The 27,762-nt window shown below is 48.8% G+C and overlaps 10 protein-coding genes across 10 annotated transcripts; 7 read left to right on the top strand and 3 right to left on the bottom strand.

The window, feature by feature from the left end:
* Positions 1-223: 223 nt before the first annotated feature.
* On the top strand, positions 224-2,382 carry I303_107954 (uncharacterized protein; the record flags this gene model as incomplete). Its single annotated transcript, XM_018411207.1, has 3 exons — positions 224-820; positions 888-1,412; positions 1,495-2,382. 3 exons carry the CDS (start codon positions 224-226, stop codon positions 2,380-2,382), a joined length of 2,010 nt encoding a protein of 669 aa, XP_018259875.1.
* Positions 2,383-3,117: 735 nt separating this feature from the next.
* On the top strand, positions 3,118-4,899 carry I303_107953 (uncharacterized protein; the record flags this gene model as incomplete). The annotated part of the gene is made up of 4 exons (XM_018411206.1): positions 3,118-3,498; positions 3,795-4,013; positions 4,206-4,637; positions 4,771-4,899. 4 exons carry the CDS (start codon positions 3,118-3,120, stop codon positions 4,897-4,899), a joined length of 1,161 nt encoding a protein of 386 aa, XP_018259874.1.
* Positions 4,900-5,429: 530 nt separating this feature from the next.
* On the bottom strand, positions 5,430-7,201 carry I303_107952 (uncharacterized protein; the record flags this gene model as incomplete). The annotated part of the gene is made up of 10 exons (XM_065969717.1): positions 5,430-5,553; positions 5,637-5,745; positions 5,862-6,058; positions 6,118-6,138; positions 6,194-6,294; positions 6,359-6,424; positions 6,484-6,570; positions 6,629-6,805; positions 6,908-7,000; positions 7,073-7,201. The coding sequence occupies 10 exons, from the start codon at positions 7,199-7,201 to the stop codon at positions 5,430-5,432; spliced, it is 1,104 nt and encodes a 367-aa protein (XP_065825789.1).
* Positions 7,202-7,611: 410 nt separating this feature from the next.
* On the top strand, positions 7,612-9,449 carry I303_107951 (uncharacterized protein; the record flags this gene model as incomplete). The annotated part of the gene is made up of 7 exons (XM_018411204.1): positions 7,612-7,866; positions 7,940-8,050; positions 8,118-8,703; positions 8,778-8,884; positions 8,964-9,075; positions 9,137-9,219; positions 9,303-9,449. The coding sequence occupies 7 exons, from the start codon at positions 7,612-7,614 to the stop codon at positions 9,447-9,449; spliced, it is 1,401 nt and encodes a 466-aa protein (XP_018259872.1).
* Positions 9,450-10,336: 887 nt separating this feature from the next.
* Positions 10,337-11,141, top strand: I303_107950 (uncharacterized protein; the record flags this gene model as incomplete). Its single annotated transcript, XM_018411203.1, has 2 exons — positions 10,337-10,382; positions 10,474-11,141. The coding sequence occupies 2 exons, from the start codon at positions 10,337-10,339 to the stop codon at positions 11,139-11,141; spliced, it is 714 nt and encodes a 237-aa protein (XP_018259871.1).
* A 1,393-nt stretch (positions 11,142-12,534) lies between these two features.
* I303_107949 (uncharacterized protein) lies at positions 12,535-13,256 on the top strand (the record flags this gene model as incomplete). The annotated part of the gene is made up of 2 exons (XM_018411202.1): positions 12,535-12,577; positions 12,649-13,256. The coding sequence occupies 2 exons, from the start codon at positions 12,535-12,537 to the stop codon at positions 13,254-13,256; spliced, it is 651 nt and encodes a 216-aa protein (XP_018259870.1).
* A 1,095-nt stretch (positions 13,257-14,351) lies between these two features.
* On the top strand, positions 14,352-14,804 carry I303_107948 (uncharacterized protein; the record flags this gene model as incomplete). Its single annotated transcript, XM_018411201.1, has 2 exons — positions 14,352-14,397; positions 14,479-14,804. The coding sequence occupies 2 exons, from the start codon at positions 14,352-14,354 to the stop codon at positions 14,802-14,804; spliced, it is 372 nt and encodes a 123-aa protein (XP_018259869.1).
* Positions 14,805-15,414: 610 nt separating this feature from the next.
* I303_107947 (uncharacterized protein) lies at positions 15,415-21,613 on the bottom strand (the record flags this gene model as incomplete). The annotated part of the gene is made up of 5 exons (XM_065969716.1): positions 15,415-15,999; positions 16,068-16,362; positions 16,439-18,807; positions 18,870-21,222; positions 21,300-21,613. 5 exons carry the CDS (start codon positions 21,611-21,613, stop codon positions 15,415-15,417), a joined length of 5,916 nt encoding a protein of 1,971 aa, XP_065825788.1.
* Positions 21,614-22,776: 1,163 nt separating this feature from the next.
* Positions 22,777-24,179, bottom strand: I303_107946 (uncharacterized protein; the record flags this gene model as incomplete). The annotated part of the gene is made up of 5 exons (XM_018411199.1): positions 22,777-23,017; positions 23,149-23,228; positions 23,359-23,599; positions 23,772-23,891; positions 24,016-24,179. 5 exons carry the CDS (start codon positions 24,177-24,179, stop codon positions 22,777-22,779), a joined length of 846 nt encoding a protein of 281 aa, XP_018259867.1.
* Positions 24,180-25,188: 1,009 nt separating this feature from the next.
* On the top strand, positions 25,189-27,639 carry I303_107945 (uncharacterized protein; the record flags this gene model as incomplete). The annotated part of the gene is made up of 8 exons (XM_018411198.1): positions 25,189-25,469; positions 25,793-25,995; positions 26,063-26,149; positions 26,224-26,238; positions 26,312-26,393; positions 26,472-26,659; positions 26,734-27,133; positions 27,573-27,639. 8 exons carry the CDS (start codon positions 25,189-25,191, stop codon positions 27,637-27,639), a joined length of 1,323 nt encoding a protein of 440 aa, XP_018259866.1.
* Positions 27,640-27,762: the final 123 nt, after the last annotated feature.

Raw genomic sequence — 27,762 nt, 5'->3', positions numbered from 1 at the left:
TCTGTCTATACCTCTCACGCCATTCTTCCTGCAAATAGCAAGCGTTTATATATCCTGGTGGTATATACCCCTCAGAAGCCGCTGGACAGCTTCAATCCCTTTCAAGCATACATACCAATCATAAACTCCCACTCCTCCCTCCCGTATCACGCATCATACCTTCTACACTCCATTTAGTGTGAACACCTTACTCTACCTTATATACACTGTTCATCTGCCCGACATGGCACGGAACGGCAAACTCCCCAAAGCCCCTTACGCCCTGCCTCCTAGTCTGTGGCACAAGCTAGACAAGCGAATCCTCACCAAGAGCCAACGAGAAGCGCTCGCCAACAGAAAAGCCAAAGAGCTTGCAGATAAACCAAAAGAGCAAGGCGAAGCTGGCCCTTCTAACGCGCAACCACCTACAAAACGACAAAAGGTCGAAACCACCAACAACTCCCTCCAAGGAGGACCCCGTCCTGGAGCCAGTTCCGCAAGCCCTTCCAAGACGACCAAAAAAGTACTTCGACCCAGACCAAGAATAGCAGCCGCAACGAAAATATCCCTAGAGGTATTCGAGATGATCTTTAGCGAACTGAAAATCTCCATAATGAACAATCATCTGCCCGACTTACCCATTAAACCCAAGACCCCGAATGTAGAGGCTACAAAGATGGGCAACCAACGATTGACAAACGGTGAAGTTCTCACCTATAAGCGATTCTTGGTAAAGAAACAGCTCTACGACTTGGGTAAAGTCTGTCAGAGCTGGAGAGATCGAGTCAAAGACGTCAGAAATGGTAATGAAGTTATAATCATCGGTGAAGATGATGGACATGTAAGTGCGAAGCCCCCCTCACTGGATCATGTAATGTAAGCTGACGAGAATTATTCGCCACCCGCAGAAAGCTTTCCGACGTCCCAACACATGGTTTGGCCAGCACCTCTCACAGCCCCTCGATCTCACTGTGCAGACGACCTTGTCCACTTTTGTGCAGATCATCGAAGCATTGTCAAGATTCCAATCACCGGTCAACATTGGCAAGCTCACCATACTCCATTCATTCCAACCGGAGATTGCGCCTCGAGAGCTGTATGGTGCAGAAGGACTCTCGAGAGATTATATCGATGATCTTCTTTGCAAGATCAAGCCCCGGTCCTTACATCTCGAATGGTATTCAGGGGAAGACATCCTGACAAAGAGCTGTGTTAACACTATCGCGCGCACGCTAAAGCGTAACCACTTCACGGAGCTCATCATGGAAGATGACAAGGCAGTCAAGGTGAAAAGCAAAAACTTCCAGTTCCCGGAAGGATGGGAAAATTGCTGGGATATCGCTAAGATGATAAGCTCCCGTATGTTGGAGGTATGGAAGCGAGAAATCAAGGACTTCATCTTCAGAGCCAATCATATGGAACTAGTCAATGAGGTGAGAGACATTCCTTGCCGTGTCACAATGGACTGCGACAGGGTGAGCTCGTTAGCTGATTTGCATATTTCTTGATCTGTAGATCCGGGAGTCGGTGACTTTTGGCGGTCTTCGAGTTTTTGAATACCATATCACTCCGCTCCCCCTCAAAACGCTCAAGAGGAACGGAGTTCTACCCGAGAGATGGACCTCGCCTATACCTCCACCTGGTGCCCTTCGATCGATCGACCATATCCTGATGTGGGACTTCCGCTGGAGACCCTCCAAATGGCTTAGAAAGAAGGCAAGCGCGGACGCCAAGGAGAGAGGCGAGGTATATGATTGGCGAGACAAGTTCCCGCTTGCCCCGATCCAGTGGACGGTATACGCCCCGTTCGACATGTGGAAGCAGGAGAAAGACCGAAAACAATTCAAGGGGGAAGGAAAGAGAATCCCCTGGAAAGGCGAGAAAGCAGACATTATTGACGCTATGGCAAAATTCATCCTGAAAAAAATGGACAATTACGTCCGACCTTGGGACTGGGTGGATAAGTCGGAAGAACAGATGTTCAATGAGATGTTCGAATTTGTGATTGATCGAAAACAGAAGAAGAAGAACAGACCCCCTAGAACTGGGTATAAAGATTTCCAGATTGATGTGCGAGGCAAAGCGAAGATCGATGAGAATCTGGTCAAGGCTAGAATACTAGAGAACAAGTTTAAATACTTTGCAGATAATGGACAACGAAGAATCAGGGAGCTAAACGACGAGATGGCTGCTCTGAATCAACCTGAATCTAAACAAAAGGAATACAACGAAAGGCATATTAGGCATTGGTTGAAATTGAAAAGCGATGTAGAGAGGAGAGACATGATCGAGAACCTAAGAAAGAAATATGGGTGTAAGGATCTGTACACGAACATGAACTGGACCTTGACGCATCCGAAATATGAAGGAGTAGGATTCAAGGTCGAACCTAGGATCTTGTGAGCGAGGGTGGTAAGGTTTGGGGAAGGGGGATGTTAAAGAGGAATGAGGAATTAAAGGACAGTCAAGAATTTTTATGCTTTCACACTAGCTTTTCTTCAGGTTTGCTTCTTCATCTGCTTTTGCTTTGTTTCCGACCCACCAGTGTCCTGTAATACTTTCACTCTTCTCAACAATTATCCCTCTGAACCACACATTCATCCTCACATGCTTATCCGCCCTGCTCTTCGCTTTTCGCCCTCTCAACACTCTCCATCCCGTTTATCTTGGTTTCATACCACTTGATATGGTGTCATGTTGTTACCGTCTCTCCATATTTTTTGTGCTTCATCGCGTTGTAGTCATCGTATATCGTCACTTGTAGTCCTTAGTCCCTAGTCTTCTGATCATAAACAATGTCAATAGTCAATAATCAATTGTAGCTTAGCCTCATACTTACTCAACAATTCTATGCACGATATGTAGCCCGTGCGTTAATTCCTCCGCAGGACGAAGCTCTGATTCCACGTCATGACTTTATTTTGCTTCGTCGAATCAGAGTACCTTCGATCGTCATTCTCGCCTGAAATGCCGGATGCATTGCTTGTACAACTTGGGAGCCGAGTATCATAAGCACGGCTGGACCCTACTATCCGAGGCGACGAAGAAGAATCAAACAGCTTGTTAGCACGCTCATCCTTGTTCGATTGATTCTGGATCTCGACCATAGAAGAATTGAGTCTAAAGACATTCGACGAGATGAAACAATCAATATCGACCCTACGGCGGTCTATCAACTCCTACCTCGGACGATCATCTATACTTCCACTAGCAAATTCAAGGCCAAACGCCATTTTTTCGATAGGGACGGGGCTCAGGCCTTCGTGCATTACACAACATCGATATCGGAGGTCGTACGCATCCTCCTCTTCCTCCTCGTTCTCCTCGTCATCTTCGTCCAATCGCTCGCACGCCAGTGTGACTCAGAGGCAGGATCTAGGAAGAGGTGCAGGAGGACCCCAAGCTCCGCTGGAATACTGCTCGGCCCTCGTCAAGCGCTTAGACCCCGAAGCGTGGTTATGTAGTTATTTCTGGCCGAAAAGGGAGAGGGGATGGTTCTTGGCTTATCGAGCATTTAACGTGAGTCCGAGTCCGAGTCCGAATTTGGCTACAATCTATACGAGTACCTAAACATAACTCCTGTCATCTTATCGGTCAATCATATTCCTCATTATGCGTAAGAGTAAAGATCCAGATCGAGATCTACAAAGATCAATCATCGTCCTCTCTGCCCTCCTCACTAAACCTTATCAACCATCGAATTTCAGACGTCAACCCTCGACTCTCAATTATCTAAGCTCAAGCCCCTTTTTGACACTCTGTCTAGTAAGCTGGCTTGACCCGCTGATGCCCATACCCCATTCTGTATCCACCAGCTAGAGCTCCACCTGATCACTCAAACGATCTCTCAGCCTGCCTTAGCTGCGATCCGATTCCAATTCTGGCGAGATACCCTACAGACCATTTTTTCCCCCAACGACAAGGGGTCGGAACCAAGTCAGATCCCTCAGCACCCCGTAGCTGTGTTGTTGGCGGATATGAAGCGCAATAGGCCTGTGCAGAGGTATTATCTTAGTAATCTGATTGAAACGAGGGTGAGTCGGGTCGATTCGAATCGAGTCTTGTCTTGTCATCCGGAGTCTAGGAATCTACTGGATGTCATTTGGTACTTGAATTCGTCATTTCACTTGTGTTCTTATGTGAATGTGGGGAAATGCGGACATGGTGAGAAACCAAGCTGACAATAGCATAACCATAACCATATCCGAATATCCTCTATGCTACAGGCCAAAGCCCTCTCTCTTCCACCGTCTTCATCAACGCTCACCTCCCACCTGTCCACTCACAGTCCCATCGGCTCATCCCTTCTTCTCGGTCCCCTTCCAATCCTCCTACCTCCCGCCCACCCTGAGACCGCACATATCTCTCATACACTCTCGCACCTCTCTACTTTACTAACCACCGTCTCCCTCCTCCGGAATCTACCTTTGCTGGTGTCGGGCAAGAAACAGATCAACATCCCGCACGATATATCGCAGAAACACTCTTTAGTCGAAGAGGAGATCTTCCGGAAGGGCGCGGAAGCTACGGGGTTGAGAGATGCGATCCTGGAGATTGGAACTAGGGGTATGGACGAGCTGATTACGGCCAGAAGGGATTTGAAAGAGACGCAAGGGAGGGTGAAGCCTGAGAGTGCGATGCCTATTTTCTTGAGTGCTGTGAGTTTTGCCAAGTTCAGAAAATTGAATCATATGTTCCATGCTCTATGTTCCACGCCCTATGTTTCATATTGAATGAGAAAAAGACCTTCAGCTGATTTATCTGATAAATTCACGAATAATGTTTTGTCAGGTCCCCGCGGAAAATTACTTGAAGAGATTAGAATCCCTAGACTTCGATGTCTTCTCCCCGGAATTGCTGAAACACGATTGGAAGTTGGCTCCGAAGATATGGTGGGCATTCCAGACCGGTAAACTGTAGTGTCACGTACGTAGTACGTAGTGTCCCCAACTGCACAATGTGTCGTGCTCTGCACGGGTGAAGCGTTATGCGATTGATGGACGGATCCTAAGAAGGGAAGATGACAATGCACAGAGGTCTCGGAAGCCTCACCCTCATACCCCGACACAAAAGATACGCTGCAAGACAAGGTCCGGTAGAACACCCACATATAATCATGAATTATCATAATGCCTCTTTCATCGCTCCACAGGATGAACCATCAAAGATGGGGTTCACAGATCTACATAATGCGATACACCTATATAGAGAGTTTCTACTTAATCGTCCCCGTTCACGATCCCAAAATCCAAAATCCATTTTTTCAGCGGCAGAATCGGTTTCCCACGTCATCTCAATTCAATTCGATTCGATCCTTTGATCTAATATCCCGCCTTCGACTGATCATTTCCATCGTCTTATCTGATCTAAATAATAGCCCTTGATCATACATACACTGCTTGCCTACCCAAAGATGACTTTTCAATTTGGCTCGCTACTCGTCCCGCCAATTACCGCTTAGGAGGCTTCTTGTTGACTTCCTCCGGCTTGACAGGGTGCAACATGACTTTCGTGATATTGCTACCTGCAGGCGGGACCCCGCCGTGACCTTTCGACCAATCATACGAGAAAGCACTGCCAAAGTTAAACTCAGCGCAATCAGCAATTTTCTCCTTCGCCATCAAAGTAGCAGAGTAAGGTTGGGTGATTTCACTTACTACGCTATGATCTCATGTGTGTGGTTGAAAGAAGTAGCCACGATGGGCGTACCGAATTGAGGAGGTCGAGCATCGGTGTCTCCATTACTCAGGTCTTTGCATGAGAAAGCTAGAAAAAAGATGGAATCAGCTCAATTGCAATATTCGACTAAGCTGGCAACGACCGAATATCTGGCCAGCTTAGATATTCGGGCGGATTCTGGTCGACAGGCTCATTTGACTCACTCTTCAGCTTCGTTCTAGCTACACCATCCCAGAACGTCAAACTGCCATCACTTCCACCCGTGCAGAACGTATATTGGGTCTTGTGGAACGTTATTGTATTTATGGCGAACACGTGTTGAGAGCCAGAGACGGACGGTGTTCCGGGCATTGTACCGGTCGGTATATCGTATCGATGACATTTGAATGAATAGTTTTTCCTGCGACGGTGACATTTCAGCTCATTCATCTTGCAAGTGACAGTCCAGCTGAGACTCACTTTTCGTCTCCACCTGGATATCTGGTGGGGGATGGGGTCAGCTGGGATCCACTACATCTGAGATGGAGCAGCTCACTGTATGGCGACTCTTCCTTCTACACTTCCTATAGCGTAGGCATCTCCTGTCGGGAAACACTTGACTACCCTCGTCTGCCATTTCAGTGGCGATTCGATAGACTATGTGAGAAAGAACATAGGCATCAGCTGGACTTCAAAGGAGATCGATAAACTAGCAGCTGACCTTGAATATCGTAGTGGGGTTAGAAAGGTTGACGACGTGTATCTGCCTATCACCCGTAGCGACGACCTATCTCGTCACATCAGCTAAGTTTTCGGAAGGGAAGCTTCATTCGTAAGCTGACTTACCAATAACGATTGCGCGACATCCATCGAATAAGCTCTGTCAGAAAGGTCTAGCGTCGCTATGGGATTAGACGATCTCAAGTCCCAATACTATATAGTACCAAGTCAGCTAAGCCTCGAATGGACGAATCTAGAACAGCTGACTCACTTTCAACTTCTTATCCCATCCTGCTGTAATCAAAACCGGTCCACTCCCCGGGACCTCGGCATACTCGATACATTTTATCGGTGCATCATGTTGAGCTACCTGTTGTGCTTGTTGGGTCTGGATATTGTACATTTGTGCTGTATTGTCGCATCCTGCCGAGAAGAGGAATTGACCATCCTACAGTCGGTCGATTACATGAGTCAACACACATTGCTGGAAAGGGAAGAACAGGCAAATTATGCCTGCGACTCGGTCACTAGGCGAAGAGAAACGGCTCACTTTAGACCAAGTCAAATCCAGCACAGGCGCTTGGTGCGAATACATAGCCTTCCCTTGAGATTGACCTTGCGAGTTCACATCGTACAACCTCACCTGAAGTTGTTCAAGGCGCAATGTCAGCTAATCTCACCTTGCTGTAGAAGGGCGAGAGAAAGCTGAACAAACATTGTTATCCCAACTTGCTACTGCTAATATATCTGCTGTCGGACTGAACGCCAGAGCTGAGACGGAATCAGGTGGAGGGCTCGAGAGCTCGATGTCCTTCGCTGGAGCTCGGAAGGCTGAGCTGAGCATCTTGATGAATCTTCAGACGAGTTGATGATTGATGGGAAGGAAGGACGGAATGGAACGCAAGTCTTGATTGGTTTTCGAGGCTGGCCAAAGCGTTCGGAGGATCAAATTTGGCAAGATATGGCCCTGAGAGAGTGTCCCGTGTTGGAGAGTGGTCGGGGTGGTGGCGAGGTCGATGATTATGAAGAGGAGGAAGATCAATATTAATTTGCAGACGACTTATGATAATCTTTGCGAGCGTGTATCTTCTGTGTTGCGGCGACGTTTAATAAGGGGTCACCGTGGGAAAGTTGATTTTCCCCGCATAAATAAATTTCCAGAGCTCCAGAGTCATTTACCGACTTTTACATGCTTCCATCGTCATCCATTACCCATATACGACAATATCCACAGATACAATACAGAGGAGCAAGATGACCTCCTTGACAGACCTCTTCCAGTTCTTGGATCAGCCCAACCCATCAGTCCGGCATTTGGCATTACAAAATCTGGTCGGGCACACACCCAAAAACTCGGCTCAGAGGAATATCTTCATCCCTTCTTCCTTCGCTGGAATTAGCTCAAACGGCGGGGGACTGTTGCCCAACAAGCGGAAAGAAGGACAAGAAAGCGATGAGGTCAAGATCAAAGCCATCAAGGATCTAGCTACCTTGTGTAAAGACCAAGCTGTACGTACCGTATTTGAGAGCTGTAAGGGCAAGTATCGGGCGATCACAATAGCTTACCTAATTGTACTACTAGGCTATAGCTCACGATGCCTTATCCGCCTTAATCAATCTGAGCGATACCTTGGCTGTCGCTCGACATTTAGTCGACCATGAGTTCTTAGTCTGGCTGGTGTCCTACACTGCTGTGAGCCTTTACACATCTTTGTCTTCAGGCACCAAGCTAATCAAAGGTCTATTTGCTTTTCTCGCAGAACACCACCTCCCCATTATCTCCTCTCACCTCGATGCTCTTATCCAACCTCACCTCACATCCTTCTTTAATATCGAGCCTTACCAACCTAACAATCCCTCTTGTCCCCCTGCCGAAATCCAAGCATTATCCACCATACTTCCTTCCAGCAAGCGCGTCCTCCTCATCGACCACGCATCCAGATTATCGAGACCCTGCTTACCTTCTTCCCAATGCGGAGGTCGAGCAGAGCGACGAGATCGAGATAGACGCCATCAGGGCGCTCGTTCAGGCGTTCGAAGACGGTGCGAGCGAAGGTGTGAAAGAGGGAAAGCAAGAAGCAAAACGTAAAGGAGAATGTCATTTCCTCGCTTCTGTATTTGCCAACATCTCGATGGCTCCTTCGACTCGACCTCTGCTGTTGACTCCTCGACCACCGTTCCCGAGTCCTTCGACAGCCGAGCCAAGCGAGGACGATGAGCCGCTTCTATCCAAGATAGTGGTTTACACGGAACATCCCGACACGATCAGAAGAGGAGGTGCCTTGGGATGTATCAAAAATTGCGCAATGGATAGGGGCAGTATGGGCTGGCTCCTAGCTTCTGAGCGTAAGTCAAGGTTCAATCAGCTGGATTCAGCCTTCTCTCATCCAGAGGTCCTCAGCTGAAGCGAATCCTTGCAGATGATCGTGTGAGGCTGCCGTCTGATCCATCGAGACGAGTCAAAGGTGTAGATGTATTACCTTATGTATTGGCACCTCTGATGGGTCCAGAGGAATACGATATAGAAGTGAGTACGACTGGCTGATTAATGTTTTGCTTGTTTGCTTGTCTTAAGGTCAGCCTGCTGACGAGCGATGCTATGACAGGACATGGAGAAGCTGCCGCCCACACTACAATTCCTACCGCCTGAGAAAGAACGGGAGAAAGATACTGTCCTAAGGATGATGGGCATCGAAATCCTGCTGTTACTTTCCACCAGTAAGTCCGCCGCGAAGAATTGCACATCATTACTTTAGCTGACAAAGTTTTGGTCATGAAGCTTTCACGGGTAGAGAAGCTTTACGAAATCGGGGAGCGTATTTCGTAGTTCGAGAATTGCACAAGAACGAAAGCGATCAACAGGTACGTCCTAGCTGTGCCATTCCCGCTCCCGTCACGCTTGTTTGAGCGGCTTGCACAATACTGACGAGCATGCTGGCGAACAGATCATCGACTCGATAGAACGACTGGTGAACCTCTTACAGCGGGACGAAGGGAATGATACAAAAGATGATCATGTGTCGGAGCTTGTCAAGGATCACAAGACCGTGTCCATGGAGCAGGGCGATGATCTTGATGTTGTTGAAGTATAGATCTAGACAATCATATGCATGCGCATCACCTTTGTCGATCTGATCAGCTGCAGCTTGCCAAATAGCTTCCAGAATTGCAATCGCCATTTTCACTAATCGCCATTTTCACACGTAACACTACACGTCTCATCCTAACCCAGACGAGCGGGCAATCGGAAAAATAGTCTTTCAAGAAATGCTTAAGGGGGACGATATGCGTAGTTCCATCGAGTTCAATGGACCCCACAAAGGCTTGCTTCAATCGCAATTGATTTATTTAAGGAGGTTGTACATGTGCAAGATGAACATGACCGCAGACCTTTCTTTAGATCTGCTGGATAGCATAACTCCTTTATCGTCAATCAGAGAACATTCCTATTGACCACGCGCAGCTAAACGATCTGTTCAACTGATCAAAGGATGTCGGTCATCTCTGTTCATCTGTCCGTTCTGCTCTCTCTATCCCGCCCACCCTTTGTAGTGACTGCGAAAGGTGCATCAGGGAATAATTGATTGGGACAGCTTCATTATTTCATCTGATCACTATTAGGTAAATGATACTTGATCGATGATGATGATGGTGATGATCAAGGGGTGCTGCTCACTTTGGTCGATCACCTTAGCCATCACTGGCCATCACCGAGGCGCCCATAAGGCATAAATACCCTTCCTGAAATGAGTCGAGGTCAGGTTTTTCTCCTCAATCATCAGACCTGGCGTCGATAATTCACCCACCGTACCACACATTACTGCACTTCCACCGTTGACATTCCCCTTTACTACGCACTTTACACTTTACACTTTGCACCTCACACTCGCCTCACACTCGCACTCGCACTTTACACATACCCACTACTTAGACGATACACTCTCCTTCTCCCACATCCTGCACAATACCCTCTAACAAGATGCGATTCTCGATCACTTTCTCCCTTTTGGCACTAATCGCCACCGGTATGTCCTCGTGTCCCTATGTTTGCCGGGTATTACTCAGAAAAATGCTCTGGACTATCTCTCGGCTGACTTGCGTTATTTGATATCATAGGACTCGCTGCGCCAGTCCCCCAGACCGACGCTTACCCCGTGACTACCACTCTCGGAGGCGATCCCTGGACTATCCGATCCTCCGGCTACCATGCCCAAGCTCCTTCCTCCTCCTCCGTCATTGCGGCCAGCGCCAAGAGACAAGTCAACAACGCCAACTCCGATCTCAACTCCGCAGCACCCATCGTCAGCGGTGGTGCAGCTCCCAGTGCTCTCGGCAGCTCCGGTGTCAACGGTAACATCAACGGTCCAGTGGGCTCAGGAGGTTCCGGTTCAGGACCAGGTGCTATCACGGCTACTGGACCTCCTATTCCCATCGGAAGTGGGAGTACCTCTCCTGGTGCCAACAGACCGGGAGCCGTCCAAAACAACAACAACAACAACCTTAGCGGTGGTGGAAGCCCTATCAATGGAGCCGCCTCAACTGGTACTGGACCAGGAGCTATTGGGTTTGTAGGCAAAGGTGTAGCCGCCAATGGACCTCCTGGCGGAGTCTCCGGAAGTGTTCCTCCTTCAGGTGCTCCCTTCGGCGGCGCTACAGGTACTGGTCCCCCCGCTGATTCTCCTTTGGCCACTGGTGCCACTGGTGCTCCGCCTATTGATGCCCCGGTTGGCAACGCGGTAGCCAGCGGCGGTCCTGTCGGATCTGCTATTGTCACTTCACCTTAGACTTGACTCAGTCATATCGTGTAGCTCTGTTGTGTCATGGTGCCCAGCAGTCGGAATAGGTTGATAGTTTCGTAGATATCAGATGAGCTTGTGGATGAGTTCGCTACCCGAGAAATGTAGTCTTTGGCGAAGCGATGTATCATGTGCACTTCAGATATCCGATCTGCAAGTCTCGAGAATCGATCGCTTATCCCGACTCAAGATTGTTCATATTTGGCCTCTGATTCAAATTTCTGCTGAGGATCGTCCTTCCCTTTGCCTTGTCTTGCGACACGCCAACCCGATCGCGATGATGCCATCTACCGAAAGAGGCTGTTTGTCGAGATGAGCACAAATGAGCACAAAAAGCGTCATCGATTGTTTGATGGACTAAGTGCGTAGTCTTGAAACAAACCATCTTTGGTTTTTGCTGCACCAACATGGATTGATGATAACACAATAATTTTCATCAACAACAAGCGTAAACAAACAAATGAAGAGACATTCCCGCCGAAAGCGGAAGTCTCGATCATCTGCGGACCCCGTAGTATGGGATCGTTAAGGGTTTCGGAGAATCCCTTTTCGATCTTATCAAGATAAACTTCGGTGCTAAGGTCAACTAATGTCGATCATTTATTCTTTTTGCAGTCTAGCTCGACCCATGAATAGGAGTAAACAAAGTATACAATTGTACAACTGACCGACAGACAAAAATGTCATGATGGGATATACACCGACCCTTCGAAGGATCCTGATCAGACTTAATTCGACCATTCCTCATCCGGTGTTTCGGACGATCTTTACCGAGGAAGTAAATACCTTTTCGCACTTTGTTCACTCATCACACAGTAGACTGCTACGCCTGGCTGGATAGTCTCACCAGTCGGAGAGCTCGGCGCTCATTACATCTTCGTACCCTTACAGAACGCTTAATCGCTTGTTCTTCCCTTGACCTCTCCTTTTCTCGTTGGTGGAAGGCTGCCGCTTCTTCGTCTTCTGCTTCGATTTCGAGACATTACCGATGGTTAGCGTCATTGACCTTAGCTTAGCATCTAGACACCCAGATACTGATGACCGGTGAGCAAAGCACGAAATATGATCTAATCGCTCCCAGACATGAGGATTCATCGAAACAGTTTGCATCTTTATAGATTCGTATTCGACGAGAATGGTTTAGCGCGAATCGAGCGCAGCGATGGTATCATCGATAATCACGAATAACGTTCAGTCCTCCCTCGCTGGTAAAAGGTATATAAAAAGCCCTGCTTTCTAGAGTCACTGACCCAAACGTCCTTCTTTCATCCACTGACTCACTGAACCAAACAACATCCAAAGCTTCAGCACTCACCGTAGCAGCCCTCATCCATTGCCTCCTTGCTCCTTACTTGTACCAAATTCATCCTCCTAAGTCACGATGAGGTTCTTCGCCATCGCCGCTGCGCTCGCTACCATTGTTGGTAAGTCCCTTTCCTACCCTCTCTTGCCCTTCTGAGAATGTAGAGCATGCCGCTTACCCAGCTACATATAGGCACCCAAGCCTCCCCTATTCTGGGATTAGGAAACCTATTCCACCACCCGCACAACTCGACCTCAGGTGCTATTTCAGCTAGCGCCGGTGTCAGCGCTACTCGATCCGCTAGGTTCCCCTCGTCAACCTCCACCAGCATCGGTCATTTCAACCTTACCCAAGTGCTCGAGGAACATCATGTCGACCTGTCCAACCTCCGAGGGCTCAACGTCACTCGACTCCTCGGCGAATTCGGCATCACCCTTCCCGCTAATCTCAACCTCGATTCTATCGTTGAAGATCTCGAGAACAGGTTCGGCCATCATCACAATACCACTAGACCATCTAGGACTAGATCATCAGGTAGACCAAGTAGCACTCTCAGTGCTTCAGCTACGTCTTCGGTTTCCACCACTTCGACTTTCGTACCCTCTTCCATCTCCAGTGCGTCTTTGAGCGCTAGTGACAGCATCAGTCTCCCGGTGATCAGCGCCAGTGCTAGTGCCAGTGCCGATGTTTCGACCTCTACTTCTGCCATTCCTTCTGCGGTCGCCAGCTCGACTATCTCGGCTTCGGGCACACATGATGAAGACGCCGGTATTCCAGGCCCATCTGATGTCTCTGCCTAGTTCAGTCAGGTGATCCAAGACCTTGTCCCGACAGTGCAGCCCTTCGGTATGGTGCGCCCCCAAAAAGCTCATATCGTCCCTTTTGCAATCCTATTACCCAATCTTATAATATCATGTAGTTATAGAAAGAACGTGAAGGTGATATCAGAAAAATGCAAATAACATTCTAACTCCATTGCCATTCATGGTAAATCGAAAGGAGGAGGCGTTTCGTGTGGACCTGAGACAAATTTGACATGCCTTGTTGTGAAACATCGCAGATCACTCTCGTAATTGCTTCTCACTGATATGATTTCTCACGCCCTGAATGTGCAGCGACAGCTCTCCCCCGACGGCTTCGTGATCAGAGCAGAGTCCACCAAGCTCAAGGATAACGCAACACGATTGGCATAGTGTTCTCTATGCTGGTTTCCTCCGAACAGCTGAGTTCCTAGGCCATTCTCTTGAACTGGATTCATGTATCATAGTTGATGAAGTAAGTGTGTAAGATGTATTGTAATGTTTCTCTCACCAATCAATCTGTTTCGGATTCGAGGCCAAGCGAATTGTCGACTTCCACTTGGCAAACCACGGAGGACTGGTCACAGTGTCAATGATGGCCCCGATAGGGATTGCGACGTGTGACTATTGTCATCGTTGTAGACAACCATAAATTACGCCGCGAGGCTTTTGTCCTTGCCTTTCCAGTGTTGCTGGGATGCAGCAGAGGCGCCAGCCGAATCGTTGAATGAGCGTACATGTGATTCAACGTAACGACGATCGCATACATGTTAAACTTAAAAATAAGCTTGGCGTAAATTGAAAAAGATGATGTGATGTGATCTGAGTCAAGACCAAGACCGCATCCACATCATACTGTATCATTGTCGGACCGAAATGGTAGATCATGACTCGGTCCGAGACGATTCCGTGCACACATATAAAAGGTCGCCGATTGCATTCCATTCCTCCTCTATGCAACTAGTCCATATCTCGAGGTAATCGGTGCTCGTCCCCAATTTAACTCCCGCCAGGATACTCGCACATTGCGTCTCTCATCTTTGATACCTCATCCTGATCTCAGTACCAGGAAGTCTTGCGAAGTACGAAAATAATATGAAGCTTATCGCACCCATCCTCCTCTCTCTCACTCTGTTAGCCGGTAAGTCTGCACCTTATCCTCTTCATTCTACCTGCGTTGTCCATCACCAGCCTCAGCTAATCACCAAATCTTGATTGTCAGGCATTCAAGCGGCACCTATTCCAGGCCTAGTATCAGGCCTACTAGCTCCACCTACTTCTAATCCCGACAAAGGCGCTTCCGGCGGCGTACTAGAATCTAACACAGGTTCGACGCTCTCTTCCATCCTCGCGCCATACCACGTCACCCTGCCTCCGGGTCTGATCACTACTCTGGACGGTATCAAGCTCTCCGGTCTGAACGAGCCCCAGCTAGCTACGTTCTTATACTACGTCTTCTCCGTTCCTGACGTGATCAAGCCCAGTAATATGACAGTGCAGGAGCTGGTAGATCGAGTGATTGGTGATGTCACGGGCCATGTCTTCTAGATCATACGAGTAGATCAGGTCAAAGAGTCACATGGATTGTATTTATGATTATAATCAGCGAAACGAACATTTATACCGTCGATATACAGTGGGCAAAGAAGCAACTTCTTTGATATGTTTTCCAGCAGATTTATACCAGTCATTCCGGGATTAGAGTGATCGGTACAGTGTTTTCGTCTATGCATTCTTCGCTAGTAGATCAGTCTCGAGGTATGGATTGGACATCGAGACCCAGTCGTTCTGTTGACGTCTTCTTGCCGTCTAGCCAAGCCGCGACATGCCAAATCTCGATACATGGCATAGCATAATTAATTGTCATTTCATTATAAGCGTAGCGCATCGATCGTTACTAATATACACAAAACGAGCGAGCAAACCCATGCCTTGTACTGTATACAGTCTAATCAGATTCCCAATCGGACACAATGTTATATTGCCAGACCTCGATTTCCCATTTGATACGTTGTCCTTCCTACATCTACATTTCATTACCAGACAAACCTTTCCACGAGTCGCGCTCTCCCAGGCACAATGTCTAGACACCTGACTAATGATTTCATTCTCCATTGTCCTGTACCTTGAACGCATGAAGCCTTGTTCATTTGACCGATCATAATCTCGTCCCGATCCCATCACCTTTCAACCTATCCAACAAAGCCTGTAATCGATCTTCTACCGATCTCCCCTGCGCCGAAACGGAGCTCGCGAAGCTTTTGCTTGAGGGGGACAATTGCGGATGCGTCGAAACGTAACTCTGTCCTCTTGATTCGGTGTTGTCTTCATTGAATAATTGTCGTTGAGCTGAACCTTCATGGCCATCAGCACGAGGTGGACTGAGATTCTCCATCTGGCTATAATCCGATTCGGCCCTTTGCGCTTTGATCGGACTTGGTATATGAGCTCTGGCTCTGCTCGATGGAGTCGGTCTGATTGGGAATTGAGCGGGAGAAGGGGCATCTTCAAATTGCGAATTCATAGATCTGGCCATGGAAGTTCTTCGAGTACTCCTTTCTGGCGTACTTGGTGCTGCAGAGCCCTGGAATCCGAAAGGAGAAGTGTTTGAAGGTGGCCAATCGTTCGTTCCGTCGTCCGCGGCAGAATGGGGGAGGATATCTATCCTACCGTGGGATGCATTCAAGTCTTGTGAGAGATGGTCGATCAGATCCGCCACGTCTCGATGCGATGTGAAATATACCTATGTTGTCGGCAAATCAGCGTGAGCGTGAGAGCAAAGAGCAATGAGAAGGCGTCAAAGTCACTTACATCAGTAGGTGGTCTGGGTCGAGGACCGATATTTCTATCCCTATGCCTAAAATTGAGTCCCGCCGTACCGTTGCCCAAGGCTTTAGGCCATCCAGCGGCGCTGTTTCCAGCGCTCTGGAAGACATCTCCATTCTCCGGGATGATCGAATGTCGTACGCTTGATGAGTAGCTGCCTGATCTCGAATGAGGCGCCGCAGTCGAGTCGAAAGTATATTCCTCGCCATCGACTGAGCCAGTGACGGATGTTCGCAGGGCATCCACGATGTTCCATATGACCTGGCCATCCGCATATTCACTACCGCATATTTGGCAAGTCAGCTTGGGTACCAGAATGACATGCAAATCGATCTGACAGAAGAAGCTGATCTCACGTTATTTCAACAGCCTGGGTCATTCGCCTTCTATTCACATCCTCCATCGACGGTCTGCCCAGACTACCCACATCCTCAGAGATACGTCTCGAATGACCTTCTTCTTCATTGTAGGCGGAAGATCCCTTCTTCGTGGGACTTTCCAGCATTTCCTCCTCATCGTTGTTTCTGTACATGTCAATTAAAGACCCGCCAGTAGACGAGCGTGTGTGAGACTCATCATCTCCAGATAAGATGGAATCATTGCCAGGGCTAGATCGAAGGTTGCCCGAAGAAGTTTTGTGTAGCGGGGTATTCGGATGCAGGAAGCCTAATCCGTTCAATTCCTGGACCGGATGGGCGGAATGCAAAGTAGGGACCTGATTCTGTGAATTTGAAGCTGAAGATCCATTACTTGTGTTTGTGCTAAATCCGAGATTGGTAGGTGTATTGCTGCCAGATTCGATTGACGCATTCGAGAAGGAGAAATTACGCCGATGGGCAGGTGGAGATCCTGAAACGAGCTCATGATCTTCTTTACTCAGCTGTAAAGGTTTTCGTCTGATGGATTGTTTACGCGGTTGATTGCCGGGTTTCAGCGATAGAGATGCCGAATCTGGTGATTCGGGTATCTTGGGCGTAGTTGACAATGTCTGAGGTGTAGAGGGTATGATGTTGAGGCCTTCTGGCAAGATCATTGTCCTTCTGACGACCACCCGGTCATTCTTGGGTAGGGGTGGAGCGGTCTCTATGGGAGCTGATGGTTCAAGGGTTGCAGATGAAGGCACAGGCGACGGTTGAGGAGCTTTACGAGCTTTGGACAAGGATCTGAATAAGCCCTTCTTCTCCTCGGGTTTGGCTTCATGAATCTCGTGATTGACTAGTGCTGGCGCTGTGGAGGAAGCCACATTTGATGAAATAACGGGGACAGCCGCAGCCGCAGAAGTCCCTTTCATCCCTTTAGCAGCCAGCATATCGTTCAATTGGTCTTCAGTCAGACCGAGGGCTCTTCCAGCTTCGATAAACTTTGTACGGGCATCATCATCAGAGGAGGTAGGCGTATGCCCAGATCTGGAAGTGGCAACAGCTTCGATACCAGGTAAAGGACTCATGACTCGATCTTGGATCGCTGCCGGACTGCTGGGTCTACTCTTTGCGAGCTGAGGTAGAGCTGATTGTCCAGAATGTGGAGGTCGAGGAGGAGGCGAAGTCTCTTTTGATCGTTTCATCTTGCTCATGACATGCTTGAGCCCGCTTGCATGCCCTAAGCTGCTCGGAGGGGAAGGTACTTGGTCTTTGGGGATAGGAGTAGTGCGCTCGGGGGGCGGCGGAAACCTGAAAGCACCCAAATTAGGCGGAGCAGAAGGCGGAGCTTCCGAATGTTCGCCACTTCGCAGATTGATGGGCTCTTCTAGTCTTTGAGCCACAGAAGCAGATGCTGATCTCTGTAATCCTCCTTGTCCGCCTGATAAACTGATATTGTCCTGAATTGGCGATAGCTTGTTCTGCTGCTGCTGCTGAAGCAGAACCTGTTGTTGCTGTTGCTGCTGGAGTTGCTTACTTGGCGAAAGCTTGTGCTGAGGTTGTGGAGTGGGCTGTGCCGGAGGAAAAGGAGTGACTTCGTTTCCGGAGAAACTTGGGCCTTTGTTCCTTTTGCCGGTAAATTTCTTCCATTTCAGACTCATCTTGCTTCCGCCACTCGTGGACTTCTCCAGATTCTTCGCCAAGCCAGGATCAATGAAGTTCTCAGGCGTGAGTGGGGTCGTAGGTACATTCGCAGTTGAAGATACCAATTTCGGAGAGGAAATAACCATCGGACCGCCCTTCTTGCTGAATTTTCTATCAAGCTTACTGCCACTACTAGTATTCTGGACTGACGGTGTGCGATTCAAAGCAGCCGTAGCGGCAGCAATACGAGCCTCGAAATCCCTGCGAACATCTGGATCTTGTTCGAGAGGTACTCGGTGCTGATAAGCCTTGGTCGAAGGATTGCGTGAAAGTGAAAGACCCGCTGAAGAAGGCGTTTTGATTTCGTCAGCCATATCGGAAGGTGTATCGGCCGGTATCTGCGGTGGTGCAGGCGCAGGCCTTGAGGGCAGGATCATCTGGTTCGATTTGGACCCTGATCGCGAGACCGTTGCACCGGTGCTACTTCCGGTCAAAGGTGGAGTGAGAATATGTGTATCGACGGAAGAGATTACATTCGATCTCTCTTGTGAAGGCGTAGTATTCGTGGAGGACGATTGCAGAGTCTCCGAGGGCGGGAATCGCCAAGATGACGGTGGAGGAGGACTGATAGGTCTGGCTAGTACAGGTGATGTCGCTCTCTCAATAGGCAACGTTGCTCTCCCATTCATGGGGTATGTGTCCGGTGAAATAGGAGGGGAGAACTGCAAGATATTGTGTTATTCGCAAGTTATGTATTCATATTTAGACGATCTGCCAAACTCACAGGAACCATCGGACTGTCCTCCAGATCCCCTCTCAATGCCTCTCGTTCCGCTTTCGCCTTGACGACCAATTTCGCCTGCAACATCATCAAGTCCTCCATACCTATTCCACTCATCTTCCTCAAGATCTCTGCTTCGTATCCTGGCTCGAGATTTGACGTTTCGTCAGATTCCAGGTCGATTGTCTTTGGAGAATGATTGACAAAAGAGTTAGCCCAGACAATTTCATCGGGAATTTGATCTTGTTCGAAGGTGCTCGAGCTTGTTGAATGGGTCGAGGTCGGACGTCGCAACGTAGTCGTCGGCGAAATCGGTCCCGAAGGGTCGATGAACTCGTTGGGTGGAGTGTAATCGGACCCATCGATCGATCCTTGAGACGAGATGGTTCTTCCACGAGACTCTTGAGAGCTATCCAAGCCCCAACCAAGATTATGATGAAGCTGATGGAGGGAGTGTTCCGATATGGAGCGTGAGTTGGCGACACTATGTCTCCCTTGGACTTGCTTGACTTCGGGTATGATCTCTTCCTCTTGATGGTGAGGTAAGTGATCCTCATCAACGAAGGCGGTTTCATCTGCTTCCTCGATGATATCGGGTGTTGAAGGGGTACTGGAGTACGTAGAGGACATTCTCCTGCTTGACGGTGCTTCTCCAATGGTCCCAGCTCTACGTCGAGCACTACTACTTGTGCGACTCGAATGGCTCCCGCTATCATCTGTAGTTGAGCCAGGTCTGGTGGGCGTACCCTGTGCTTGATTGACTGACCGGGATCTCCCCAAAGAAGAGGTCCGAGCTGCAATACCAGGCATACCTTTTAGCGGAGACGGCGTATTTTCAGGTGAGATGGCGGTTCTGATGGCATCAAGTGGCGACTGATTACTTGGAGTGGCCGCTCTTGACGAAATACTTGACTGCGAATGATGTGTCAATCTTATGGGTCTAGGCTGACCGGGTATATATACCGGTTGATTAGGCGATACGGTCGAGGTCGATGCGTTGGAAGATGTAGGCTGATGGCGTACAGGTTGACTTCGTGTAGGAGTAAACACTGGCATGGGAATAGGTGGAAGAGGCTCTTCTACATGTGCTAGGAGATTATGGGTACGCGGTGAGGGAGGTAACCGAGATGGTGAAGACGGCTCGGTGCTTGTTCCTGTTCCAGTGAATGTGCTGTTCGTGGGAGACATCTGGAAAGGGAAAACGGATGAGGTAGCAGATTGACAAGAGTCCTCAGAACGAAGATCAGACGGCCGTCTATCTCGACCTATCAGTCCGTCTTCATCGATTTGGGATTCTCGTCTCGACTCAGAATCTAAGATCTCCTCTACTTCTTCCGTGACGGGAGATTGCTTGGGCGCATCAAGGGGACCCACGGTCATACTGCCTCTCTTGAGCTGACCGCCGATCTCCTGGAGAGCCATGGATATTCGCTTGACCTGAGCCGGCGTCAATCCGTCCAGCCGGGATTGTCTCTTTCTAGACTTCTGCTGCCTTATTGCATACGCTGGGTCTTCCGCAGAAGTAGGCGTAGGGGGGTTGTAATTGAGAGAGGAAGATCGGGAGTGACCACGGGGTAACGAGGTGGAAGAGATGTTGGGCATTATACTTGAAGTTGGTGTCGCAGTCTTTTCTGATGTAGTGGGACTTTCGGGTCGTTTCGTAGGCTGATAATAGGCATTCGCCTTTTCTGGCGATATCGGAGGTGGCAAAGGTATGCTTTCCCTGGTTGGCGTACTTCCATCCTCTGTCTTATCGCTTCTTCTGGAAGATATGGAGCTGTTTTTGAGGTCCTTGTGACTGAAAGATTTCTTCACTTTTCGCATATATTCAGCTTCTCTCATCCCTGATCCACCGCTGAATCCATACGATTTGGTCTTGAATGCTCCACCGATCGGCGAGGTAGCAGTATCAGGCGAAGAGCCCACGCCAAATGTCTGGAAAGACGAGAAAGAACTCGATGTCGGGGGCGGTGACCCAAGAAGACTGGCTGGGGTGGAAGGAAGATGACTGCCCTTGCCATTTTCTGAACTCGCAAAGAATGATGGCGTCGACGAAGATGAGGTGAGTAAGGATGGCGAAGATACTGAGGGCGAGATACCGTTTCGAGTAGCTTTCACATGCGACGGACTGACATCTAAGCCTGTTCTAGCCCAATTCTCGTCCATATTAGGTGGTCTTCCATCCCATTGATCATCTAAGGCCTGATCCCTCATTTCTGCAAAGAGCAGTTCTTCCTCTTCCTCTGTGAGGGCAGGACCATGATGTCTTGCTCTCTGCGAAGCAAGGAGCGATCGTAAGGACTCTTCTGGAGCAGTCGATAGCGAAGGAAGAAGCACTGAGAAACGCTGTGACAAGCTGCAGAGGTTTGAAGAGAAAACATCAGCTCATGCTTCTTGTGAGGGAAAGGACAAGACCGATCTGGGCCTACTTACGAGGGGAGGATAAGTGAGTTTCTTATATCCACGTTCAAACTAGGTGCCTTTCCCCCTCCACTCTCCTTACTTGGGTCAGAGCTCCCCTGCTCCTTCACCTGCTTGAGCGTTGCCCCATCCTCTGCCGGACTCGCTCGATTGTGTTTCCCGCTATGACCTCTCTCCAGGTGATTATGGTTCGATCCGGAGGGTGTTCGTCTTCCGTTGAGCGGATTCTTCTTCTCTGATGTGGAGGCCGTACGTTTTCTATTGGTCGTATAGGCGTTCGTGGATGTTGAGAAAGGAATAGGACGCGAGAAAGTTGATTCGACCATTGGTAAAGACAAATTGCAGAACATCAGAGTTTGATGGGTAGATAGATGCAAGAATGTCAAGATTGATTAGCTCCTCGTCTTCCCTTGTCGATGAATCCCGGTATAGAGGACTTTGATAGGCGATAACGAGAAGATACGATAGACTACTGCTGGTATTTGCACAGCAAATAGCTTAATTGTGAATGGGAGGAAATTAGAGTATTAACCAACCTGAACAAACGATCCATACCCTCTTTTTGCTTCTATCGAATCATTCGTCACCGAGTCTATCGTACGTGATGTATTGCAGCAATGGAGGGGCGATCTTGATCTACCTAAATCGTTGATGTTGATGATGATCTGCGAGTCGTGTTTAAGATAATTTTGATCTTGATTTTGATTAAGATGTTAAACCGGAATTGAGTTTTGACTCTACTCTACGTATACGCGTGTTGCTTCTCTCGTAATTCAAGATAAGCGGTCAAGCGATGGTCAAGCGGATCTCCTTGTCCTGATGATGCTGTCTGAGCAATGATGTTCAGCTGCCTGATGTGCTTGTACAGTCGTATAAGGAGTAGTGCTGTATAGTGACGAGCGGATATGCTAAAGGAGGAAATGAGAAAAGAAGCTGCGTTCAATGGAGATCAATGCGGTGCACCAAAGCTACTATGAGTGTACTCACTCAGCCAAAATCAATTAATCGTTACTCGTAAAATAAAAAATCAAAAAACGAGCAAGCGTGTCTCAACCACAGACATTGCACTAAAGTGAGTGAGACCACGCAGATTGACAAATAGTATCTAGGTCATGGACATGCAACTTGCAAGCAAGATTACTGCGCAACTCTCTGCGATTATACACGCTGCAACAGGCAGGTATCGGGTATCAAAAAGTGTCGTAAAGGGCGTTTCAGAATACCTCTTATGCATCGTGTCTCATCGGATTGACATTGTGGCGTCATGGAGACATTGCAGAATTCAGTTGAACAGGGACTTGAAACGAATCATTCAGCTGACACTTCTTCATCATCTGATATCATGGACGTCATTATACATGTATGAAGGTGAGACGATATTAACGTGATACTGGATCGAGTTTACAAGGTATATGATTGCTGGGTATTCTTACGGCTTGTCATCATTATGTCAACAGCGAAAGATGCAGGAAAGGCAAAATTGCTCAATTTATCGCACTTCCACCACTCGATTCTCCCTATCCTTTTCCAAGGCATCATCCATTATCTTGACCATCTCCCTTACCCTGTCTACTCCCACCCTGACCACTCCCATTATGTCTTCCGCAGCTAAAGGTGTACCTCCGGCTTTCGACAGGACGCAGATCTCCCGTTGAGCATTCATGGTGACCGTGAGTGTACCCTCGCAGAGAGTGGCTTCTAAGTGTGTTGGATCGAGTATCGGAGGAAGGCTAAAATGCGGTAGCTTTGGAGTCAGTACCGTCCATTTTCTCCGTCACTCTGATTGCATCCTCAGACATCCCATCCTCAGTTTTGCAAGGTAATTCTTTCACGCAAGTTGGCATGACTGAAGAACACTTACTTCTCGAAATATGCAAATGTCAAGCATAAGGGCGTATGATGTATAGCTAGCGGTACAGGCGCACGTTCTTCCGGCGAGTGCTAGGGCGAGGAAAAAGCAAAATCGACAGTGGCATTAGCATCAGGTAAGAGTTAAGTTATAGATAGGACGGTCAAGGTGATTTGAGAGGGGATATGTGAGGTAGAGCAGATTCGACCCGACATGACTCACAATGATCACCTCATCACCTATAACCTCTACATCAGGTTTCCTGAAGTGTTTCAAGGCTATCATCGAAGCCATCGAAGCGCAATCCAGCAAGTTCCCCGAATCACTGAGGAAATGCAGTGTGAGGCGCAACTGCCATACTTTCTCTCCTGCTAATATACATAACGCTTCTCTGTCGATCGCTTCTGTACGTCGGATCGATTTCTCCAGTAATCGCGTGATCAATACTTCCGAGTCGCTCGATCTGAATGCATAAAGGTTGGATCGAGTTAGTATAGTTTGATACCTTCATGCGGGTGCTCTCTGGATCAAGCCCGACAATAGATGGACAGTCACGCTGTAAAGCGACTGATAAAAGGCTTCGAGCCTGAGGCCTGGTGGAGGTATGATTTTCGCCGCAGTACTCATCCACTCACCTCCCATTCTCGTAGACACTACTAGCCATAGGCCCAATTTCAGAATTGATCATGAGGAAACCCTCATACGGTCGATCTTCTCGCGGCTTCACTATACTCGCTGAGACTTGAGCGAGGACACTACATTTCAAGGCAGCGCCAGTCAGCTTAAGGCGTTGTGCAGACAGAAGAATGAGAGTGAGAAGATGATAATCCGTGATGATCCCACCTCGATTGGATCGGCATGATGGGAAGACGGACGTACGCAGTTTTACCAAGTCTACACTCGACGTTACCCAGCTCTTCCCCGAATATGAACTCGATCTTCCGCTGTTGAAGGGGTATCCTCCCGTCCAGTCGTTTCCCCTCTGCCAGTGCGGCTAGGAGGAAATCTTTCTGTATCGAAGGCGGGTCTATCTCTCGGACCATGTTCGCGTTCCCTCTGAAAGGTTCAGTTTAGATATGTTTTATGCTCAGATGGACTGTTACAAGGATTGCCGGTGATTTGATTTGATAAGATCTGATCTGACAGATTTTTGGCGTATCCTCTGGCAGGTTTGTTGCGCGTAGTGCTACAATATTCGTTACTAAGAGGGTGTTCTCATCATTTCATCGTTAGTCGAGGTGATTCACAAAAATCGGAAACATCAATCGTGACATTCACGTGCGAGACACGTGGTCTGCACGAGCTATGAATTCGTCTAAGCATCTCTGGCGCACTGGACATCATCCCTCCCCCCACATACATATGCATGGGTTTGTCGAGGAAGTTGCAATGCATGTCCCCTCCTCGGGCAGCTGATGACGATCGGTATTGCTTGGTACATCAGGATCAATTGCATCTAGCTGCGAGGCTAGACATGGTTTCTCCAGTCCAGCTCCTACGCGAAGTGGCCACCACGTCCGTCCATATATCGACGCCAAACGGCAGGGACAGCACATGTCCATGTCTCCGTCTATTCCGGAAATTCTTTCCAGGTCCCGCTTAGCGTGCATCTCATCGAAATCGATTAAACACCTTTTGCGTGCATGATGGCAGGCGTCACTAGAGACTGACGGCAGACGGCCCGAAAAAGCAGAAGAGTGGAGGTCACTCGTAGCGCTAAGAATTTACCCCTTGACGTCATGGCGATTCCCGCAAGAAGGTGTGTGCCATTCCAGTAGAACGATCTTTGTTTTGGCACGAACATCGAACGAAGTGTAATCGGTATGATGCAGGTGACTTCCATTGGCCTCCACATGATTATGACGATGGTTGCTTGTCGGCAGCAGGTGGTCTGGACGCAGAAATCCTATATAGTCAAATGTGTATGCGACCATGCAAACAATTGTCTTGAATAATAGTCTGCACTACGCTACACTGATTGAGCAATAGTAACAGTAACAGCCAATCGCAGTTAAATCGAATCAGCAAAAACCAAGCCCAGAGATCAACACGATGCAAGCAGTCGCCAACATGGTTCAGGACGCTATGGGCCCAGTGCCCGTAGCTGCCAATCCAGAATACAAACATCGGCCAGACGGATCGACGATGAAAGCGCTCGCATGGTTCGGAAACGAGAAAGTCCAACTGGTCGATGCGCCCATCCCCGATATCTCAGAGGACAAGGATGTGATCCTCAAAGTCACGGGAACGACCATCTGCGGAAGTGACCTGCATTTGTATCACTCGGAGATGATCGGTATGCAGAAGGGAGATATCCTCGGACACGAGTTCATGTGAGTATTCTTCCGGCAAGAGTTCACCCAGACGAGGGGAAGCTGTTTCGTCGAAGGGCACGACAAGCAGGGCGAGCATCCAGTCGATTGACGCGCTTGCTTGCGTTCATCCAGGCGATGCTGATCGCACACACAGGAAGCAGTGAGGGAGCAGGGGTGAGTGGTGTTTGGTGTAGTGTGGGTGGTGTCGTGCAGTATGGCGGCGATCTCCGTCATTTGTTACCTCTCATCCCCTCCTCTCGCCCTCGTCGAAAATCATCAGTTTCTCGATAATTCTGCTATTTCATGTATGCAACTTAGCTGACAGACCACGCGCTACGCAGGGGAGTAGTAGACAAGGTCGGACCAGGTGTCACAACCCTCAAACCGGGGGACAAAGTGGTCACTTCCTTCCAGGTCGCGTGTGGCACTTGCCGATACTGCCAGAAGAAGTTTTCGTCCATGTGCGACCGAACCAACAACTCTAGTCTCATGGCGAGCATGTACGGGCAAAGAGACGCTGGATTTTTCGGCTATGGACACTTGAGTTCGTGGGAATTCTAAGGCTGCATGCTTAGAAATAAAGGGAAAAGCTGATAGGAGTGTATTTCCAGCCGGTGGACTTCCCGGAGGACAAGCCGAGTATGCTCGAGTACCTTTCGGAGAAGTGAACTGCCTCAAGATCCCTCCTGGTGTCACGGGTGCGTCCATTTGCCCTGCTTTGCAATCGGTAGTAGAGACGAGCGCTAATTCCGTATGCTTACCCTGGGAATAGATGAACAAGTGTTGTGTAAGTTGGAGTATCTTGAACGAACGAAGGTGAAGTGGCGCACTCCGCTCACCTTGCCTACCCGACCCTGTAGACCTGTCCGACGTCCTACCTACGTCTTATCACGCTGTTGTGGATACTCGAGTCGAGGAAGGAGACATCGTCGGTATCTGGGGGTGAGCAATTCTCCTCATCATGGAAAATGTAGTACACAGTATGGCTGATCAGCGGTCTTCTGGTAATTAATCGTACAGTCTCGGTCCAATCGGTCTAGCTTGTGTGAAATGGGCTCTTCTCAAGGGGGCTTCCAAGGTCTACGCTATCGACACTCAGCCCGCTCGACTGGCCGCCGCGAAGGCCCTTGGAAACGTTGTTCCTGTCGACTTCAAGGCTGAGAACGTTACCAAGAAAATCAGCGGCGAAGTTCCCGGCGGTCTAGATGGTGAGTCGTCTGACCTTTATCTCGATCGTACGACAAGCTAGTACTTCGCTGATACCTTCTGTGCCCTTTCGTAGTCTGTATCGACGCCACATCATTCCACGAGCCCAAAACGCTCTTACACAAAGTCGAGAAAGCCTTGATGCTCGAGACGGACGTCTCTGAGACGCCCAATGAGATGATCTGGCTAGTCAAGAAATTCGGTCGAGTCGGCCTCATCGGCGCTTACGCAGGATACACCAACCACTTCAATATTGGGGCATTGATGGAAAAGGGTGTCAGGTTTATTGGGAATGGACAAGCACCGGTACACCTCTACTGGCATGAGATATTGAACGATTATATCTTGACGGGTAAATTCGACGTCAAGATGCTCGTCTCGCACAGAGTCAATATCGAGGATTTCCCTCAGTTATACGAGAAGTTCGATAAGCGTTTCGCCGGGGTGGAGAAGGTCTTTGTAGCTACTAAGTTCAGGTGAGTTTCTGCCCGTTCATCCGCCGGCCCCTTCGCTCCTCCATTCCCCCCGTTCCTCCTTCCTTCCTTTCCTCCGCCCTTGTATCCATCTACTTTCCTGCCTCTTTCCCCCTTCGCCCTTCCTTCCCATCTTCACCCTTGCGTCCCTCACCTCCTCCGCCCTTCTTTCTCTGCTCCATACCTCCTTCTCCGCCCTCGATCTCCCTTACTTCCCTTTACCCGCTCATCCGCCCGTATCTCGTCCCTCGACCTCTTCACCCGCCTAACTATCCGGCCATCCTCCCGTATCTCTGTCTCTCGTCCCTCCATTGCTCCGTCCCCCCATCCCTCTGTCCCTTCATCCATCTTCGTTCATTCTCTTCTCGATTTCTCCACAATCGGCGCCTTTATGCGTGAGCGAACAAAAAGAAGTTATGGCTGAGTACTTTCCATATCACAGTGAACCGCCTAGTGAAGGGTTCCCTCAATTGACCAAGGTCGACGACTGGGCGAACAAGGTCCTTTAAACAATTCCACCTCCGAAATTTAGCCCATAAGATAGCAAAACCATTGTAGCGATAGCGATTCCGTTGAAGTCGAAATATGAATGATCTTGACTTATCAGCACATCACGCCGAGAATACGCATTG

This window comes from Kwoniella dejecticola, chromosome 10 (genome assembly GCF_000512565.2).
Source record: "Kwoniella dejecticola CBS 10117 chromosome 10, complete sequence".
In the NCBI taxonomy this organism is placed as follows: domain Eukaryota; kingdom Fungi; phylum Basidiomycota; class Tremellomycetes; order Tremellales; family Cryptococcaceae; genus Kwoniella; species Kwoniella dejecticola.
Note: the sequence above shows the minus strand (reverse complement) of the source record. Positions and strands in the feature narration are given on the sequence as shown.